The 18,568-nt window shown below is 70.2% G+C and overlaps 4 protein-coding genes across 8 annotated transcripts; 2 read left to right on the forward strand and 2 right to left on the reverse strand.

Moving 5' to 3' along the window:
* Positions 1-70: 70 nt before the first annotated feature.
* On the forward strand, positions 71-5,806 carry MPV17 (mitochondrial inner membrane protein MPV17). Of its 3 annotated transcripts, none has more exons than XM_084516097.1 (7): positions 71-140; positions 2,374-2,489; positions 2,565-2,657; positions 3,249-3,344; positions 4,797-4,829; positions 5,079-5,131; positions 5,206-5,806. In XM_084516097.1, the coding sequence occupies exons 1-7, from the start codon at positions 77-79 to the stop codon at positions 5,273-5,275; spliced, it is 525 nt and encodes a 174-aa protein (XP_084372223.1). In that variant the 5' UTR covers positions 71-76; the 3' UTR covers positions 5,276-5,806. The 3 variants fall into 3 exon arrangements, with proteins under 3 accessions (XP_084372223.1, XP_084372224.1, XP_084372225.1); XM_084516099.1 differs by lacking the exon at positions 71-140 and adding an exon at positions 685-966; XM_084516098.1 differs by lacking the exon at positions 4,797-4,829.
* A 2,030-nt stretch (positions 5,807-7,836) lies between these two features.
* Positions 7,837-8,287, forward strand: UCN (urocortin; the record flags this gene model as incomplete). Its single annotated transcript, XM_084516100.1, has 1 exon — positions 7,837-8,287. The coding sequence occupies exon 1, from the start codon at positions 7,961-7,963 to the stop codon at positions 8,285-8,287; it is 327 nt and encodes a 108-aa protein (XP_084372226.1). The 5' UTR covers positions 7,837-7,960.
* Positions 8,288-12,224: 3,937 nt separating this feature from the next.
* Positions 12,225-15,501, reverse strand: TRIM54 (tripartite motif containing 54). 3 transcript variants are annotated; one of them, XM_084516084.1, is made up of 10 exons: positions 15,264-15,501; positions 14,910-15,082; positions 14,476-14,647; positions 14,300-14,395; positions 13,740-13,973; positions 13,448-13,470; positions 13,209-13,333; positions 12,822-12,923; positions 12,546-12,584; positions 12,225-12,366 (listed from the first exon to the last, which is right to left on the reverse strand). In XM_084516084.1, exons 1-10 carry the CDS (start codon positions 15,429-15,431, stop codon positions 12,356-12,358), a joined length of 1,143 nt encoding a protein of 380 aa, XP_084372210.1. In that variant the 5' UTR covers positions 15,432-15,501; the 3' UTR covers positions 12,225-12,355. The 3 variants fall into 3 exon arrangements, with proteins under 3 accessions (XP_084372210.1, XP_084372208.1, XP_084372209.1); XM_084516082.1 differs by having other exon boundaries at positions 14,476-14,662; positions 15,264-15,495; XM_084516083.1 differs by lacking the exon at positions 13,448-13,470 and having other exon boundaries at positions 13,209-13,361; positions 13,736-13,973.
* Positions 15,502-16,410: 909 nt separating this feature from the next.
* DNAJC5G (DnaJ heat shock protein family (Hsp40) member C5 gamma) lies at positions 16,411-18,428 on the reverse strand. Its single transcript, XM_084516088.1, has 4 exons — positions 18,218-18,428; positions 17,860-18,073; positions 17,620-17,773; positions 16,411-17,124 (listed from the first exon to the last, which is right to left on the reverse strand). Exons 1-4 carry the CDS (start codon positions 18,328-18,330, stop codon positions 17,042-17,044), a joined length of 564 nt encoding a protein of 187 aa, XP_084372214.1. The 5' UTR covers positions 18,331-18,428; the 3' UTR covers positions 16,411-17,041.
* Positions 18,429-18,568: the final 140 nt, after the last annotated feature.

The raw sequence follows: 18,568 nt of genomic DNA on the forward strand, positions 1-18,568 counted from the left end.
CCCGCCCCTATCGCCTGGCCCCGCCCCGTATCGCCTGGCCCCGCCCATCTCTGGGGGGGGCGGTCACGTGGCCGCCATGGCGCGGCGCTGGGGGCGGCTCCTGGCGGCGCGGGGCTGGGCCGGGGCCGCGCTCACCGCCGGTAAGGGCCGGGGGGGCCCCCCCGCACCGCCCCCCCCCCCCCCTTCCAGGGGGACACAGGGACCGGGGCGGCACCGGGCGGGGGGCGGGGGGAGGGGCCGGGATGGCTGCCGGCAGCGGGGGGGGGGGCCGGGAGCCCCCGGGGCCGCTCCCTGCGCGCTGCTCCGCGCCCCCCCCGCACCGCGCACACGTGGTTCTGAGCCCCAAAATCCCCGTGAATCCCCCCAAAACCCCTTCACCCTCCCCAAAACCCCCTGTGCCCCCCCCAATCCTCCGCGAGCCCCCTAAAAGCCCTCTATGAGCCCCCCAACCCCCCCCGTGAGCCCCCCCAAAAAGCCCTGCGACCCCCCCAAGCCCCTTCCATGCCCCCCCAAATCCCCCCGTGGCCCTGGGGGTGCCCCCGCTGCCCCCCGCCCCCCCCGTCCCTCCTCACCGCTCCCCGGGGGTGGCGCTGCCCCCTGCCCCCCCCCATCGCTGCCCCCTGCCCCCCCACCCCCCGTGCGCCCCCCGTTCTTGGTGTCCCTGTGCTGGGAGGCACCGCCGCGGGCTTGAGGGGGGCCAAGCACCACGGGGGGGCTGCCCGGGAGCAGCCCGGGGCTGGCTCAGCCCCCACGCAGCCCCCTGGGGCCGCGCTGCAGCCCCCGACCTGGCTCCGGGGCTGTGCGGTGCAGGGGGCTTCACCCAGCGCTCGGGGGGGCTGGCGGCCAAGGAGGGCTCTGTCCTGGGGCCGAAGCTCGTCCCGGTCTGCGGGCAGCCCAAGACCCCCCCGTGCCACCGGAGGCGCCTCCTGCAGCCCCCTCGCCTCCTGCAGCCCCCTGGCAGCCTCGGTGAGCAGTCAGCCCCTCAGCCCCTCAGCCCTCGCTGCCGGCCGTGCCGTGGTGCAGCCGCCCTGCGCTCCCTGCTCCCAGCAGCCTCCATCCCCCTGCCGCCGCTCCCTCCCCGTAGCGGAGCCGTGAGCCAGGGCCGTGCCGGGGAGGTTCTCTGGCAGCCGGTTGTGCCGGGACACCCTGCAGCGGCAGGAGCCGCGGGGTCAGGCAGCGCTTCGCCTCCCGCAGCCCGGGCCGGGGGCCAGGCTGCCAGCAGAGCCCGGGCACGGCAGCAGCAGCACGTGCCCGCGGGGGTGACCTGCCTGCCCCTGCCTGCCCCTGCCTGCGGAGCAGCCCCGCGCCCCGCCGTGGCCATGCGGCCTCCGGCTGCCAGCAGCGAGGCCCATCGGGGCTGCCGGCAGCGTGGCCTCATTAGGGTTGGGCGTGCTCCAAGCGCTCGGGGGCAGCGCTCGGCCTGGCCGCCAGCCACGGCCACCTCCCGCAGCACCGGGCAGGACCGCGGCTGCCTCCCGGGGGGAGCTGCGGGGTCAGCCCGGGGCTGGTCTCAGGTCTGGAGGGGCGCAGCGGGGGCACCCAGCCCCGTGCTGCTGTGCCCTGCCTGGCCCCGGTGTTCCCTTGGGGTTAGGGTTGGGGTGCCCGGCCCTGCAGGCAGTGCTGGATGTGCCCCCACCCCAGCGGCAGTGAGCCCTCGGTGCCTGGGCCCTGCTGCCCTCCTGGCCCCTCTGCGTGGGGTGGGTGCGTGGGGTCCGGGGGAGCAGTGCTTGTGGGGCTGGGAGGTGTTGGGTGTGCTGCTGCCTGCAGTGCCTGGGCTGGGCCCTGCTCTGTGGCTGCTGGGGCCGTCACGGGGAGGCTGTGGGGTCCCAGCACTCCCGGGGACACTTCTTGGGGCTCTGCTGTCCCCAGCGCCCTCAGCACACCGGGGTGAGGAGCTGCATGTGCAGACAGTCCCAGGTAGGGAAGGATGCTGGGGCTGCTGGCCCTGGAGCCGCGAGCGCGCTGTGCCCTGGGTTTCCAAGAAGGGAGCAGAAACGCAGGGGGCTGGAGACCTGCCTGGGAACTGTCTCATCAGGAGCATTAGGAGCAAGTGGGGAGCCCGCAAAGGCTGGGGGAAGGAGTGCGGAGCCAAGGGAGTTGCGTCGAAGAGGTCAGGGGTGTGGGATGGGGCGGGAGCTGCCAAAAGCCCCGCTGGGCTGCACCCCACAGGGCGCGCGGGGACACGGCAGCAGTCCTCACACCGATATGGAAACAAGGCCCCGAGCCGTGCCAAAGGCCGGGGAGCTGCGAGGACCCGGCCCCGGGCCCGGCACCGGGCAGCTGCCTCCCGAGGGAAGGAGCGTTCGGAGGCCTCGGGGGCAGGGGCAGCACCCAGCGCCCCGGGGCCCTGCCCCTGAGCCGTGCTGCTCGCAGGGGCCCTCATGGGAGCCGGGGACGTGATCGCCCAGCAGCTGGTGGAGCGGCGGGGGCTGCGCGAGCACCACGGCAAACGCACCCTGAAGATGATGGCCATCGGCTGCTGCTTCGTGGTGAGTGCCGGGACAGGGGGGCTGGGGTCCCACGGCACGGACAGCAGGACGCAGCCCCTCACCCGCCTCCCGCAGGGCCCCGTGGTGGGCGGATGGTACAGGGTGCTGGACCGGCTCGTCCCGGGCGCCACGAAGGCTGTGGCTGTGAAGAAGATGGTCCTGGACCAGGTCAGTGCCTCGCCCGGAGGGACCCGCGCCGCAGGGCTGCGGCAGGACGGTGCCTCCGCGTGTCCGGGGGTTCCACCCTGCTGCAGGAGCCCCAGCTCGGTGCAGGACACCCCAGGCAGGGGCAGCTCAGCCCAGCAGCCCCAGGCGTGTCTCAGGTCCCTCTTTTACCCTTTCCCCTGTGGCTGCCCAGAGCTACCTTGTCTGTGCTCTGAACCAGGCACAGGAGGCTGGGCCGTGCTGTCCCCGGCATCACTGCTGTGCCCAGCTCTGGGAAGGGGCCCGGGGGGGCCGGGTCCTGCCTCCCCCTGGGGCTGGCACCAACCCTGGCAAGGGCCGAGGCTGGCAGTGGGGCCACCCTTAGCCTGGCTTTGGGTGCCTCCAGAAGCCTGGTGTCCCATCCCCTCCTTTACAGCTCAGTGCAGGGGGTAGCCCCCGGGAATGGGGCGAGCTGGGGCTGTTCCCTGCTGCCCAGTGCCCCGTGAGAGGCACACGGGTGGCTCCGTGCCCACCGGGGGCTGCCCTGTGCCGGTGCTGCTGGCAGGGCTCTGGTCCCTGCAGGGTCAGCCCTGGGCTCCGTCTCCTCTCTTACAGGGTGGGTTTGCACCGTGCTTCCTCGGCTGCTTCCTCGGCATCACGGGGGCCGTGAACGGTCTGTCTGTGGAGGAAAACTGGTCCAAGATCCAGCAGGTACGTGCTGCTTCCCGAGCAGTGTGCGGCTGGGACGCCTCCTGGCTGCTCTGCCTGCGGTGGTGCCCCCGCACCGCTCCCTCCCAGCGCCGCCTGCCCCTGCCCCGATGGCCTGGGCCACGGCCCCTTTGTTCCCCTGGGCACAGCCCAGAGCTGGCTCCTGCAGGTGCCCCATGGCCAGCATGGGGAGGTGGCCAAAGTGGCCACCAGGGGTGCGTGGGGCTGGTCCTGCCAGGCTCAGCACGGTGTCCGGAGCCCCAGAGGCGAGGGGTGCTGGGTGCCCCCGGTCCCCCGGGTGTGGGTGCTGGGGCTGGGCACGCTGCGGGGTGCCACGCGCTCCCTGCACGCCGTCCTGGCTGTGTCTGCAGAGCCATTACGGAGATGGCTCCCATTAGCAGCGATTGCTGGAAACCAGCGCACGAGCTGAGTCAGCGCGTCCGGAGGGTGAGTCACCAGCACACGATGACCACCCCCCGCGGGACGCGGCACGAGGGGGTGCTCGCCCGTCTGCCGGGGGCACAGCGCCGGTGCTGGGGCACACAGGTGGATGGGGGCCCCTAATCTGCAGGCTCTGGGCAGGGCCAGGTGCTGCCCTGTGCCGGGGCAATCCCTGCAAGCTGTGGCTCCCCGCTGGTGCTCCATCCTAGGAGGGAGCTGTGGGCTAGGGGACAGGCAGCGGTGGCTAGCAGCCACCTTCACCCCCAGCTTGGGGCTCATCCATCCCTCCCCACACAGAAGAAGCGTCACCAGAGCATCCGTCACCCCTGCGCCCGCTCTCCTCGTTCTGGGCTGCCGGCCAGTGCCGGGAGGAGGCCGGGCTCCCGGCTGAGTCATAGCCAGGCTGGGCAAGGGGACTGCTGCTGCTGCCATGGGGCAGGGCTGCGGCACGTCTGCGGGGACAGCAGCACGCTGCGCTCCCAGGGTGGCCAGCCCAGTCCTCCCAGCCCAGTCCTCCCAGCCCAGTCCTCCCAGCTCGTGCCCCTCTCTGTCCCTGCCCACTGTGCCTGGGAAGATGCTCAAGGGACGCAGGGCTCGGCCGGGGCTCATGGCAGGCCTGTGCAAAGGGGAGGAAGGAGCCGTGCCCTGGGCCTGCTGCAGCCATCCTGGTTCCCTCCTGCCCTCCTCATGCTCGTCTTGCCTCACTCCTGCCCCGCGTCTCCTCCTGGGCAGACTGGCTTGTGGCAGCCTGGCCATGGCACCATGGTCCTCAGCTGCAGGATGGGCTCGTGGTGGGCACAGAGCACTTGTGGCCACCCCTTCCTGCCACCCCTCAGCCCCACACAATCACATCCCTTGGTACAGTACAGGGGGACTGGGGACCTGCCCAGTGCCCCCCTCGAGCAGGCACAGAGGTGGGGGTCAGAGCAGGGAACCCTGCATGGAGCCCTGCGGGCAGTGCTGCCGTGGCCGTGGGGTCGCTCTGCCCCCTCACGGCCTCCCTGTCTTCCCCAGGACTACGTGGACGCCCTGCTCACCAACTACTGTGTAAGTGCTGGCGTCAGGTGAAGGCCACCGCCGAGCCTCCCTGCCCGGGGTGCCGTGCTGGCTCTGCCCACCAGCAGGACAGGGCTGGGCTCCTCCGCGTCCCCAGCGGCCACCCCGTGCCCTGCCTGGGGACTGCCCTGGGCTCAGGTGAATGCCCTGAGCACGGGCAGAGGCTGGCAGAGGTGGGCGTGGGGCTGGGGGTGCCTGGCCACGGCTGCTCACCCCCGCTCCTCCTTCTCCTCTGCCCAGATCTGGCCGCCGGTGCAGGTTGCCAACTTCTACTTCGTCCCCCTGAGCCACAGGTAGGAGCGCAGCCACGGCCCCAGCTCTGGGTCCCCGCGGCTGTGGCTGTTGATCCCGTCCCTTCTGCCCACAGGCTGGCAGTTGTCCAGTGCGTGGCCATCGTCTGGAACTGCTACCTCTCCTGGAAGGCAAACCGGCTGTGAGGGGAGGCTCCCGGGGCTGCCCCCGCTCCCCGTGTGCCGCCTGAGCGCTCCACCTCCAGGCTGTGACGTGGGGGCCGTGCACGGGGCTGGGGCGTGCAGGGCCCTGTCCCCGCTCCCCTTGTGGGACCCCTCCTGCCCTTGCTGCTGCTCTGGGGGGGGAGCGGGTCTGGCCAGGGCCGGGGGCTGCTCCAGGGGCCGTGCAGGGCTCTGCCTGTTGGTGCGTTCCCCCATCCGCGCTCCCTGCTCTGCCCGGCCCTGCCCCACGCGTGGGGTGTTTCCCCCTGGGGGCAGCTCTGTCCTTTTCCAGGGGTTGCTGGGGAAGGATGAGGGCTTGGAGCAGCACCGGCCTGGTGCAGACCCGGGGTGCAGCACCACGGCTGGGGCTCGGCTCTGCTCCGTGCCTCCCGACCCCAGCCCGTCTGTCCCAGCAGCCGCCGCTCTGCTCCAGTTACACCTCCAGTGGGAACGGGATTTCTGTGTAGCCCTGCTCCTGCCAGCCGGAGCACCCAATAAACGGCGCTGTTCCCAGCTGATCCTTGTGACGTTTGGGTTTGTGGATCCCGGTGGGCCCCTCATTCCTCCGTCCCACCAAGTGAGGCTTTGTCCTTGCAGACGTGGTTTCAGACCAGGTCGTTGCGGTGCTTGCAGGGCCGCTGACAACGCCGCCCTCCCCTCTGTGAGGTGCCTCTGGTCCTGCTGCGCTGCAGGACAGGGTGAGCTGCATGGAGGAGGCAGAAGCCTCGTGTGTGCAACCATCCAAGATCCTCGTGGGTTTTGCAGATACACCGTGCACTGAAAGGTGTGGGGAGGGCACGTGCCGAACAGGAGGGTGCAGGAAGGATTAGAAGGAGGTCTGGAGCTGGGGCTGTGACAGGGCCACATCCACACCCAGCTTGTCTGAGATGAGCCTGCTTTGGGCAGTGAGGAGCCCCACGGTGCTGCAGCCTCCCGGAGACACGTGCCTGTGCCCCTCCTGCACCACGCAGTGACCAGCACGGTCTGGCTTGCAGCTGCCCTGCCTGGCCTCCCCCGGGCACATCCCACCTGGGGTCTCTGGGAGCAGAGCTGATGGGGACGTAGCAGGGAACCTCACCCCTGGCTGCAGCCCCAGCCCCTCGGCAGCGCTGCCTCAGCCCAGAGCAGCTGGATGAGGCTGCTGCTCCCAGACTGAGCCTTATGCAGCTGCGTCTGGGGTCCCAGGAAGGACCCGGTGTGTTGGCAGGGAGCAAGCTGTGAGCGTGGCACAAGTGGGGGTGGCTGTGCCTGGGAGCAGCCACCCCGAGGATCTGAGGCTGCTGGGGATTTGGGGGGCTCAGCTCAGCCCCTGCTGAGGGTTCTGCCCTTGATCCACGGGGGAGGCAGCGCCAAGTGCCAGCGCTCTCACCAGCTGCCCATCGCTGGTGCTGCCTCGCCACGCACAGGGCTGCACAGCAGCCCCACGTGGAACACGCTGTGCCCCGCTGGGGCCGTGCAGCAGCCCCGTGTGGGATGTGCAGGGCCCTGGCCCGGCTGCGAGGTCCTGCGGGCAGTGGCGTGGCGCACCGGCAGCCACCTCACCGCTTGGCAGCTCGAGCAGTGCCCGGAGCTGGAACATCCTGCACGCAGCAGCCGCGCCGTGGGCTCGCGGTGCTCGGGCGCTATGAGTCACAGCTACTTGGCCACCGGCTCGTCCTCCGGTTCGGGCTGTCTGCAGCGCTTGGCCCGCGGCGTGCAGCGTGCCGGGACCCCAGCACCCGCCAGCGCTGCCAGCGGCACGGTGCCACCGGCCGCCGCCCACAGCCCGGCCACGCGTGCCCGCCCGGCGCTGGTGGGTGCTGGTGCCGTGGATTTGCCCCCCCAGCCCCGCACCCCCCCGGCGCCCCCGGTGTCCCCCAGGAGCTGTCGCCGTGCGGCCGTCCCGGACACCGCCCGCGGGTCGGCCCGCTCTGGCCCCGGGCTCCTCGCCCACCCCGGTGTCCCGGTGCCCCTGCCCAGCCCGCGCTGTCCCCGCCGCCGCCGTCCTTCAGCACCGCGGACAGCGGCACCGGGCTGGGGGCGCGGCGGGAGGCGGACGGGGGACCGGGAGCCGTACCGGGGGCCGGGAGGTGGCGCGCCCGACGGGTGCCGGTTAGGGTTAGGGTTAGGGTTAGGGTTGGGGTTCCGGGGTCACGGACCCCGGGCCAGGGACCGGAGAGAGCTGGGCCTGACCGCTGCCGGGCTCCCCGCTCCCCGCCACGGGCCCGGTGCCCCTCCCGCCCCCGCCCCCCCTCCGGTCTGTGCGTGCCCGGTGCTGACGTCAGCCCGAGCTCCGGGACCTATATAAACCCCGGCCGCGCCGCCGGCTCAGCCCCCGCGGGACCGATCGTGCTCCACCGGCAGCGCAGCGGCAGGAGACCGGGGACAGCGCACCGGGTACGGGACGGTGCACGGGGCGGGGGACGGAGCGCGGCACGGGAACGGCGCAGCGGGGACGGGACGGGACGGGACGGGGGTGCGGGGCAGCGCACGGGGCTCGGGACGGGGCGCGGGGGGCACGGGGCGGTGCAGGAGCCGGGCAGGACGCACCGGGCCGGGGACGGACCCCGGCGAGCCGGCCCCGCACTGCCGGTTGCGAGGCTCCCGTCGGGTTCCCCGGCTCCCGGGGCCGCCCCGGGGCTCCCGGCCCGCGCTGAGCCCCCGGCCCCGCAGGTGCGGACGGAGCCGAGGATGCGGCGGGCGCTGCTCACCCTCCTGCTGCTGCTCGCCCGCCCGCCGCCCGCCGCCGCTCGCCCCGCGCGCCCCGACGGCACCGTCCCGGGGGTCGCCGCGGGGGCCGGGGCCGGGGCCGGGGCCGAGGCGCGGGGCCGCCCGGTGTGGCCGCCGCTGGCGCTGCCGCCCCCGGAGCCGTGGCGGGCGCGGAGGGACGAGCCGCCGCCGCTCTCCATCGACCTCACCTTCCACCTCCTGCGGCACCTCCTGCTGCTCGCCCGCGCCCAGAGCCAGCGCGCCCAGGCCGACAGCAACCGCCTCATCCTCGACGCCGTGGGCCGCTGAGCGCTGCACCGGCACCGGGACCGCGACCGGGACTGGCACCGGCACCGAGCCCGCTGCGCCCGCCTCGGCCTCCGCTCCGGGGCGCGTGGGTGCGGTGCCGGCCCCAGCACGGCCCCGGCCAGGCCCGCATGTGCTGTTTGGCCGGCACCGATTTTGTAATAAAACGTGGTGGAAACCCGAGGCTGAGCGAGTGCAGGACGGGGGGGCTCTGCCCGGGGCTCGGCGGGACCGAGGGGGGGTGGGGGGGCTCGGGGCAGGCGGCGCCGAGCAGACAGGGACCGAGACAGGGGCTGCACATCACGGAGTCCTGCTGGGGGGGGATGTGCCGTGCCCACGGGGGACGGGACGGGACGGGATGGGACGGGACGGGATGGGACGGGGCGCTCACAGACCCTGAGACGCGAGGGAGCCGTGGGGGCAGGGGGTGCCCCGTAGCCAGCGAGCAGGGCACGGGGGTGCAGCACCCCCATGCAGGCGGCTGGCAGTGTGTGCAGGGTGGGGGCTCCAGCTCTGTAGGCAGCAACACCCCTGAGCTGCCAGAGCTCCGCAGTGGGACAGCTCACGGGGCTGGGGGCCATGACCAATGGACACGGGCCGGTCAGAAGGAGCACAGATTCCCTGTGCAGGAACATCCCTGTGAGGGGCTCACTCCTCCGTGGGACACACGGTGCTGGTGGGAGCTGGCAGGCTGGGACTGGAGCAGAGGACAGGGATGTGTCCTGCTGGAGTGTGTCTCAGGTGCCCCAGTGATAAGGAGGACATGGATGTTCCTGAGACAACTGGGAGAAGGTTTGGTGTCCTCAGGGGCAATGCTGGTCCTCACAGGGGCCTTGAACCTCCCTGAGAGCTGCTAGAAGAGCAGCACAGCGGGGCTCCAGCAGTGGTGGTTCCTTGGGAAGAACTGAGAGGGGCTGCACCAGCTGGGGCTGCTGCGAACCAGGGGAGGTCAGCACCCAGAGTGGGGAGGAAAGCTGACAGCAAGGCACAGCCCTGGGCTTCAGCCTGGTTAACGAGCCGGTAGGTGGGCTCTGGTGGGACGGGGGATAAGGGTGAAGGAGGTAAGGAAAGCTGAAAAGCCTTTCAGGAGAAGCTGAAGTGTGATCACTGGATGGCTGAGGTGGGAAGGGGCCTCTGGAGCTCATCTGCTCCAAATGCCTGTGCAGAACGAAGTCAGCCAGAGCAGGTTGCTCAGGGCCATGTCCATCAGGGCTTTGAAACATGAAATTCCATCTGGACATAAGAAAACAAGAACTAGAAAACTGTATTGGGGGGAAAAAAAAAGAGAGAGAGAGGAAGAGAGAAAGAAAACTGTACTGGATGAGGTTTCCCAGAGATGTTGTGGTGTCTCAGCCCCTGCAGACATTCCAAACCAGCCCGAATGCAGTCCTGGTCAGGCTGCTTCAGCTGGCTCCGTCTCCAGATGATCTCCAGCGATCATCCAGAGATGATGAGGCCCAGGTGATCTCCAGTGAGCCGTGTCAGAATCACCGACTATCTCCCTATGAGGTAGGATCACAGAACATCCGAAGCTGGAAGGGACCCACAAGGATCATCAAATCCAACCCCTGGCTCCAGGACCACCCAAAAAACAGACCTTACATCCGAGAGCATTCTCCAAATGCTCTGTGACCTCTGGCAGCTCGGTGCCATGTCCACGTCCCTGGGCAGCCTGTCCCAGTGCCCGACCACCTCTGGGTGCAGACCCTTTCCCTCACCCCCAGCCTGACCCTGCCCTGTCCCAGCTCCATGCCGTCCCCTCGGGTCCTGTCGCTGTCCCCAGAGAGCAGAGCTCAGCGCCTGCCCCTCCGCTCCCCTGTGAGGGAGCTGCAGGCCGCCATGAGGCCTCCCCTCAGCCTGCTCTGCTCGGGGCTGAACAAACCCAGGGACCCCAGCCGCTCCTCATACATCTTGCCCTCTAGACCCTTCACCACCTTCAGCACCCTCCTTTGGGCACTCTCAGCGTGTTATGCCCTTTTTATACTGCGGGACCCAAGCTGCACACAGTGCTTGAGGTGAGGCTGCACCAGCACAGAGCGGAGCAGGACGCTCCTGTCCCTCCTAGCGGGGCCGTGCCCGAGGCACCCTGCGGTGCTGCTCGGTCTCCTGGCTGCCGGGCACACTGCTTGGGCAGCTCGCTGTCCTCCAGACCCCCCAGGTCCCTCTCTGTGGGGCTGCTCTGCAGCCTCTCATCCCCCAGTCTGTACATGCAGCCATGGTTTTCCCTTCCTGGGTGCAGAATCCGGCTCTAGCTCTTGTTAAGCCCCATGGTGGTGGTGATTGCCCAGCCCTCCCGTTTGCCAAGCTCTCGCTGCATCTCTCTGCCCTCAGCGAGTCAACAGCTCCTCCCAGTTCAGTGTCATCTGAAAACTTAGTGTGCATTTGAGTCCTGAGTCCAAGTCACTTATGAAAACGTTAAAAGGAACCGTCCCTGAAATGCAGCCCCGCAGACCCCGGTGACCGGCTGCCAGCCTGACGTAACCCCACTTACTGCAACCCCCTGAGCCCCGTGTCAAACCCTCTCTGGGCAGCTTGTTCTAGACAGCCTGTTTTGTCACCCTCACCAGAAAAGCTTTTTCATATCTTTCAGTGAATTTCCCATGTCCCAGTTTGTGCAGTGATGTGGCCACCCCTCCACAGCTGCTCAAGCCCCAATCCCCCTCCCCTCTGCCTGGTGGTCCTGGGGGTCCCACCCTCACCTGCTGGCTCGGCCCCAGGCACCTCCCCAGCACTTGCTGGCTCCTCTGGGGCTGTTTCCTCTCCTGTCGCAGCCCATCGGCTGCTCACCCCGCAGGGACACACAGGGGATGTGCCACTGCAGCACCCGGGCTGCATCCCCTGGGCCTGGTGCACGCGAGGCACTCATGGGCAGGCAGAGGCGTGGGGCTGGGGGAGCCCTGGGGCCAGAGCAGCACCAATGGGACCGGGCCCCACCAGGGTCTGCGCTCACCAGGGGACACCCCACAGCCCCTCTGGCCCCAAGACAGTACCTCAGCATGCTCACAGGGAAAATACTTTTCCTTATATCCAACGGGAATTTCCTAGCTCCCAACATATGCTGCTGCCTCGTGTCCTGTCCCTGTGTGCCCCACGGTTCTGCCCTCTCCAGTCCTGTTAGCTGGTTGAGAACGGCAGTCAGACCCCGTGTTACCTCCTCTTCTCCGAGCTGTGCAAACCTAGCTTCCTCAGCCTTCCCCGTCAGTCATACTGCAGCCCCCAGCCACCTTGGTGGTCCCTGGGGCTGTGCGCGGGTGCCCATGTCTGCTGGCACTGGGGGTCCCAGCCCGCACCGCCGGCCAGCCAGGCTCCCACTGCGGTGTGTCCAGCGCTGTCCCCAGGCAGGTACAGGGGGGGTGATGGCCGGAGACATCCCTGTGGCATCCCACCCCCAGGGACCAGATCAGCCCCACGAGGAGCTCCTGTCCCTGTGCATCATCTGTTGCACCAGCCGTGACGTGGGGCTGGGTGACGCAGCCCAGTGCTGTCACAGCCCCCCCGGGCAGCCCCTGGCAGCTGGGTGGGGGGGCTCAGGCCCCGACCCGGCGCTAATTGCGGTGCTGCCGGCCGGCTGTGTGTTCAGCCAGCTCATCCCAGCACTGTTTGTTCAGTGCACCCAGGGGACGGTGCTGCGAGACAGCGTCCGCACCAGCAGGGTGAGTGGGGGCTGCGTGGGCAGCTCAGTTGGGGGGGTCCTCGCCCCCAGGCATGGGTCTGCAGGCAGAGCCAAGCCCTGCATGCAGTGGGGCTGGGTGGGGGCAAAACCCCTGGCTGCAGCCCAGCCCCACGCTGCCACAGTTGTGCTGCACCGGGGCTCCCGGGGGCGCAGTCCTTCATGGGGGGGTCCCACGCACCACTCGGGGTGGAGAGGCTGGCACAGAGCTGTGTGGGGCTGACAGCCCTTGCACCCACCGCAGCCCCACACACGGCACTGAAGACAGGATCCTCGTACACAGTTTAATGATCGATGGGGCAGCTCCAGTAGTGGGGACGTGCAGCAGTAGGGCTGTGGCTCACCAAGCAGTGCCAGGGGCAGGGATGAGCTCGGTGCTGGAGCTGCCCTGTGGCACCAGCTCAGTGCTGACCTGTGCAGGAGAACAGCCTCAGCACTGTACCTGGAAAGGTGTGGACCACCCAACAACCCCCCCCAGCCCTGCCCCTGTTCCCATCTGTGCTCAGGAGGTGCCTCCTCTGCCCCACAGCACCCCGCAGCTTGTCCCTGTCCCCTGCTCCACACTGGCCTTGGTCCCGGGGAGGGTCTCACCATGTGGAGAGCTTGCTGGCTTCTGCCTCGGCCCCACATCTGTAGAGGGAAAGCAGGTGACAAGCTGGAGGCAGGGACACCCTGGCACCCCGCAGGACCTGCTCAGCCATGCACAGGTCACGTCTCAGCCACACGGGCACCACGGTGTCCTCAGCATGGCACAGAACCCCTGCATGGCCAGGGCAGCCCCCTCGGGACTCACTGCCCTGCAGCCCCAGGGCCAAGCACAGCCTGGCACAGCACAGCCTGGCACAGGATGGTACAGAGAGAACTCACCCTCAGCAGCCTCGGGTGCCTCCAGGCTGTCCAGCCGGTCCTCATCTGCCGCAGCCTCGCTGCCCTCCATGGGGCCGTCCCCCTCATCCTCTCCCAGTGGCTCTGCGGGGCAGGGGCACACCTCAGCCTGGGACCCTCCCTCCCCGTGGTGTGAGCAGCACCGGGACACCGCGCTGGTGCAAAAGGGACAGCCTGGCCCTCGTGCAGGATGCAGCAGCCCACACATGTGGGAGGTGCAGAGGGCAGTGCCTGAGGGGCCACACATCCCCATGCGTGTACAGGAGGGGACACCCCCACAAAGGGCTCCAGGTGCCAAGGAGCAGGGCTCTGCCCAGGAGGAGTCCCGTGCATGACTCCCCCAGGCTGTGCTTGTCCCGCTGCTGTCACCTGTCTGGAACTCGATGGTCCTCAGCATCTCTGCCACATAGTCCACATTGATGGAGAAGTGGTCCATGTTCTCGTAGCCAGGCTCTGGGCGGCTGCTCATCGACACCTTGGACATGTCTGTGATCCTGCAGGGCAGACGGATGCCCTCGGGAGCTGCCAGGCTCCAGCAGCCACAGCCCCCTGCCCGGCCACTGCTCCATCCCCTCCGCCCCCAGCCCCGTGCCCCCAGCCCCACTCACTTCTTCAGGAGCTCCTTGGAGTGCTGTGGAGGAAAGCAGGGGGCCATCAGTGTCACTGCAGCAATGGCACCAGGGACCCCAGGAAGCAGGTGCCACCCCCTCCAGCCCCCAGGCTCTTTCATGTGACTGCAGCACCCTCAGCACAGCTGTGAGAGGCAGCCCCAGCCCCGCAGAGGATCCTGGCCCCATGGCTCCACCACCCAGCCCAGGGGCAGCCCCAACCCCCTAGTGAGTCCTGGACCTGACCCCATGGCACAGCCCAACACCCCAGGGGCCCCTTTCCCCCACGGACCTGCAGATACACTGCCATCTGGGGCTCCTCCATGGCCTGGATGGCTGTCTCCACCAGCTTGGAGGAAGCCTCCAGGTGGTCGCCGTACTGGCGGATGAGGCCCCGCACACGCTGCACTTTCTCCTCCTGCTCCCGCGCGATGCTCTGCAGCAGCTCCTTCTTCCGCTCCTCCAGGATGCTGTACAGCGAGTCGAAGCGCAGCCCCAGGTGCTGTTTCTGCCGCCGACCGTTCTCCTGCAGGACTGCTAGGCTCAGGGGGCTGCCCTGCTCCTGCCTCGTCCCCATCCCCAGGGCTGTGTGGGGCACCCGGGAACATCCCCTGGTTCCTTGGGCCCTCTGCCTTGGGGAGTCCCAGGGTGACTTGCAGGTGCTGCTGCTCATCAGGGAATTCCCCTCCCCAGACCGCCTCCAGCACAGGTGTGCTGCTGCCCTGGGGCATCCTGGTGGGGCTGGGGGTAAGGGACAGAGCTGGGCAGAGCCCAGAGCACGGGGCTGGTGTGTGTGTAGGGGGAGCACATGCAAGGGGCAGAGCCCGCAGGCTGTGCCAGCCCCGGCCCCACCTCAATGGTCCGGCAGATCTCCTCCATCTGGGTGATGATGGCCTGGATGCGGTCGTTCCCCGCCACCAGCATGGCAATGCCATCGCTGAGCTCGCTCTGGGGTGAGACTGGCATGAGGGCCAGAGCAGGAGGCGGCACCTGGACCCCCGCCAGGGCCACCCGGCCACCAGAGCTACCTTCTGGCGCTGGTAGACCGCGGGCAGCGGCGCAACCTCGCAGTCCTTGTGCGCCCCGAAGACCTTGCAGAGGGAGCAGGTGGGCGCCTCGCAGCGCAGGCAGTAGATGTTGATCCGCTCGTCCTCGTGCTCCTCGCACATCAGGTGCTGCTCCGCCTTGGCGTGCAGGGGCCTGCGGGAGGGGCCGCTGCCCACCGGGCCCCCACGGGCACCTCTGCCCCACTGCCCCCAGCCCCACACGGCACCGTCCTGCCCCCAGCCCTGTGCCCGCCTGCAGAACCACCCCCACCCCCCCGGCTGCCTTTCACCCACGAGGCTCGCTCCCCCCGTGGCTCCGCAGTGTCCCGCGTGGGCTCCCCCCACAGCCCCTCTGCCCTCCCGGTGCCCCCCTTCTCCCGGGGGCCGCCCCCCCCCGCGGGTTCCCCGTGCCGCACCTGGCCGACTCCTGCTTGTAGATGTCGATGATGTTCTCCACCAGCAGGTTCCGCTGCAGCCCGTACACCCCGTGCCGGTCCAGCACCACCTCGTGGCGGCACGACGGGCACCGGAACCGGCCGCCCGACGGCACCGCGCTGGAGCCCCGCGACTGCCACAGCGGGTTGGAGGCCTGCGGGCGGGGGGGTCACGGCCCCGCTCCGGACGCCGGGAGCCCCGCGGGGAGGACCCGGACCGGGCACGGCGCCCCCCGGCCCCGGCAGACCCCCCCCCGGCCCCCCACCCCGGCCCCGTCCGAGCCCCCCCCCCGGCCCGGTCCCGGCCGCGCCGCACCCCGCGGCCCCCGGGGGCACCTGGAAGACGTCGTTGGCGCACTTTCGGCAGAGGTTGTGCTGGCAGGGCAGGATGACCACGGGCTTGGTGAACATCTCCAGGCAGATGGGGCAGATGAGCTGCTTCTCCAGGCTCTCCATGCTCCGCGCCTCCGCCAGCAGCGGCTTCAGCCCCACCGCGAAGTTCATCGCCGCGGTCCCGGCCCGGCCCGGCCCGGCCCGGCTCGGTTCGGCTCCGCGCCCCTCGGCCCCTCCGCCCGCTCTGCCCCGGCCCGGCCCCGCCGCCGCTGCGGCCCCGCTGAGCTCCGCGCTAATTTTAGCCGCCCCCGCCCCGCCGGGGCCGCCGCAGCTGTCGGCGGCGTCGGGTGACACTGAGTCACGGCCGGCACCGGGCCCCGCGCCCCCCGCCCCGACACCGGGCTCCGCCGCGGGGGGCGCGCCCGGGGCGCCCCCGGCCCCGTCCCGCCGCCCCCGGGCAGGGCCTCGGCGCTGCGCCCCCCCGGCGGCTCGGTGCCCCCGGGACCGGGGCGGTGGGGAAGCCGCTGCCGGAGCCCCCCGCCCCGCGGGACCCCCCGCAGGAAGGGGGCTGGGGTCTGCGCTGCAGAGCACGATGCTGCCCGGCGCCAGGCCCCGGCCGGGGGGGGCAAGTGGAGCTGAGCTGGTGTCGCCCGGGCCCCACAGACCCGAGCACCAGGGTGGCAGCGAGCCCAGCAAGGCTGGTGCCAGGAGCAGCCCGGCCACTCTGCTATATTTAGGGGGTGAGGCAGGGCCCACGCGGCTGCGGGTGGGGGCTGCAGGCTGTGAGGCTGGGGGCTCCCCGGGCCCCCTGTCCGTCTCCCCCCCTCGGCAGAGCCACCGGTCCCCAGAGCCAGGGCAGGAGCGTGGCCGGGCACCCAGCCACCTGCCCGTGTGGGGCACGGGGCTGCAGGGCAGGAAAGGCACAGCTCCGCGGGAGCCAGCTGCCACAGGCAGCCCCGGGCAGGTGACAGGAGAGACTGAGTCACCCTGGCGAGAGCAGCGCTCCAGCAGCGCTTGGGACAGGACGTGCTACCCCACGCCCCTCCCAGCCCGCCCCCCTGGGACCCAGTGCTCTCCCCAGCACAGGGCAGAGGTGCACCCTGCCAGCGCTCAGGCTGCCCCAATGAAACACCACGCAAACACGCTCACATTATGTCATCCTTTCAAGTCCTTTAGTAGTGCCCATAAAATCTATTAAAACCCAAGGAAAGTGCCTGTACGGGGCCCAGCCCTGCAGGGAGCCTGCTAGCAGCAGGAGTGGGGTGCAGCCAGCGCCCCGGAGCCATGGCAGGGCAAAGAGGAAGGGGGTACAGCAGGCAGCACCCCAATCCCACGAGCAGCATTTGGCACCCAGCACCCATCAGAAGGGTCCCCGTGAGGGCAGGTAGTGGGCTGAGCCCAGCCCCAGAGGTTACAGTGCTAACGGTCTCGGACACAGCTACTTCTTGCAGGGTCGAGCCTGGCCCTAAGAGGTCTCCATGTGTGACTTCTTGGGCAGGCTGCTGGGAACACCGCAGCAGATGAGGCACTGCGGATGGGGTGCAGCAGCGAGGGCTCTGTTGCCTCTGTCACCAGTACTGGGAGACAGGGGCATTGCCCTGGCGCTCAAGCAAGGGCAGAAGAACCTCCGCAGTGATGCTGGCCAATTTAACCTGAGATTCTAGCCACCTTGAGGCTGGAGAGCTGCCCTAGGTGGCGTGACTGGAGTCCTGGAAAGTGACAGTCCCAAAGTAGGATCCCTGTCCGGAGTCCTGGGGGAGCCGGCAGGATGGAGGCCAGCCTCATGCCTCGGTCTTGGTGCTGACAGACGGCAGGGGCTGCGCGCCAGCAGGCGGGGGCTGCGCCACAACCGGGATCTGCGGGTCTGGAAGATGAGAGCTGCAGATCAGTGGCACAGCCCTGTCCCATGGCGCTGGGGAACAGGTACTCTGGACACCGCAGTGCCCTCGAGAAGTCTCCCACAGACCAAAGCTTACAAAGCCCCAGGCAGTGCACAACCACAACCGCTCCTGCAGTCCCCACGGAAACCTGCAGGGTGACCCGGGGCAGCCCCTGCTGGCAGCGGCACAGCCAATGCCCCGAGAACAAGGCCAGCCTGGGGCACAGCTGCTGCCCCCAGCTCCCTGCCCAGCTGGGCAAGGGCTCTGCAGAGCCAGCAGGGGCCTCAGGGAGCCCTTACCCAGAGGAAAGCAAGGAGGGAGCTGCCCCCTGAGCCATGCCGTGCCCCTGCCCACCGTCACCCAGGTCCGCAGGGGAAGCCCCACAAACGGCCGTTAACGGCAGAGCTGCGGAGCCCGGTCCAGCCTGGGGGCAGCGCTCCGTGCCCCCGGCGACACAGGACCCCCTCCACCCGACTCACCGCTGTCCTCCGTGCCCATCTGTGCCTCCAGGTCCTTGGGGTCGACGTACTTGTAGGAGTCGTCCTCCTTGGGCGGGCAGCACGCCCCGCAGCAGAAGAAGCAGCAGCAGCAGCAGCAGCAGCAGGTGAGCGCGCCGCAGCAGAGGGCCAGGGCCTGAGTGGGGGGGACACGGGGCGGCCGTGAGACCCGGGGGGGGGGACCGGGAGGCGTTGGAGCGTGCGGCACGGCCCTGGGCTCACCTGGAACCACCACTTGGACATGAGGAAGTAGTGCCGCACCGCATCGTCGCCGAACTGCTCGGCCACGTAGAGCCCCAGGGAGCCGTACTGGTCGTAGAGCCGCCGCTTGTCCTGGTCGCTGAGCGTGGCGTGGGCGCTGTTGATCTCCTTGAAGCGCTCGGCGGCCGCGGGGTCGTCGGGGTTCTTGTCGGGGTGGTAGCGCAGCGCCAGCCTCCTGCGGGGCGGCCGCGCTGGGACGGGCGGCCCCGACCCCGGCCCCGGCCTCTCCCTCCCGGCCCCGGCCCGGCCCGAGCCCCCCCGGCCGGCAGCGGCCCCGCCGCCGCTGCTCCCGCCCGCCCCGTACCGCCCGGTACCGTACCGGTAGGCCTTCTTGATGTCCTCGGGGGAGCTGCCCTTCTCCAGCCCCAGCACCCGGTACAGGCTCTCCCCGGCCCGCGACAGCTTCCGCTGAGCCCGCCCCGGCTCCGCCATCGCGGCTCCGCACCGGGCCCGGCGGGCACCGACCCGGGGGGGGGGTTCCGACCGCGGGGCTGGGCCCGCCCGGTAACGGCCGCTTCCGCCCCGCCACCGCCCTGCGCAGGCGCGGCCCGGCCCCGGGAGCCGCCCGGTGGCCCCGCCCCCCCCCCGGTGCCACCCCCCCCCGCCCCGGTCCCGGTCCCGGTCCCGGTCCCGGTCCCGTCCCCATCCCCTGCCCGCGGCGCGAGGCACG

The sequence above is a fragment of the Aythya ferina genome (genome assembly GCF_964211825.1).
Source record: "Aythya ferina genome assembly, chromosome: 3".
NCBI lineage: Eukaryota > Metazoa > Chordata > Aves > Anseriformes > Anatidae > Aythya > Aythya ferina.

Excerpts from the sequence above, each read along its gene's own strand:
- DNAJC5G (XM_084516088.1), bottom strand. The coding sequence starts at position 18,330 with ATGGCGGAGCCGGGGCGGGCTCAGCGGAAGCTGTCGCGGGCCGGGGAG. Across the intron at positions 18,074-18,217 it reads GACATCAAGAAGGCCTACCG|GAGGCTGGCGCTGCGCTACC; the intron begins GTACGGTACCGG and ends GCCGCCCCGCAG. Across the intron at positions 17,774-17,859 it reads TGTCCAAGTGGTGGTTCCAG|GCCCTGGCCCTCTGCTGCGG; the intron begins GTGAGCCCAGGG and ends CCCCCCACTCAG.
- MPV17 (XM_084516097.1), top strand. The coding sequence starts at position 77 with ATGGCGCGGCGCTGGGGGCGGCTCCTGGCGGCGCGGGGCTGGGCCGGG. Across the intron at positions 141-2,373 it reads CGGGGCCGCGCTCACCGCCG|GGGCCCTCATGGGAGCCGGG; the intron begins GTAAGGGCCGGG and ends TGCTGCTCGCAG. Across the intron at positions 2,658-3,248 it reads AGAAGATGGTCCTGGACCAG|GGTGGGTTTGCACCGTGCTT; the intron begins GTCAGTGCCTCG and ends CCTCTCTTACAG.
- TRIM54 (XM_084516082.1), bottom strand. The coding sequence starts at position 15,431 with ATGAACTTCGCGGTGGGGCTGAAGCCGCTGCTGGCGGAGGCGCGGAGC. Across the intron at positions 15,083-15,263 it reads GCGCCAACGACGTCTTCCAG|GCCTCCAACCCGCTGTGGCA; the intron begins GTGCCCCCGGGG and ends CCCCGCCCGCAG. Across the intron at positions 12,585-12,821 it reads GGCACCCGAGGCTGCTGAGG|ATGTGGGGCCGAGGCAGAAG; the intron begins GTGAGTTCTCTC and ends TTCCCTCTACAG.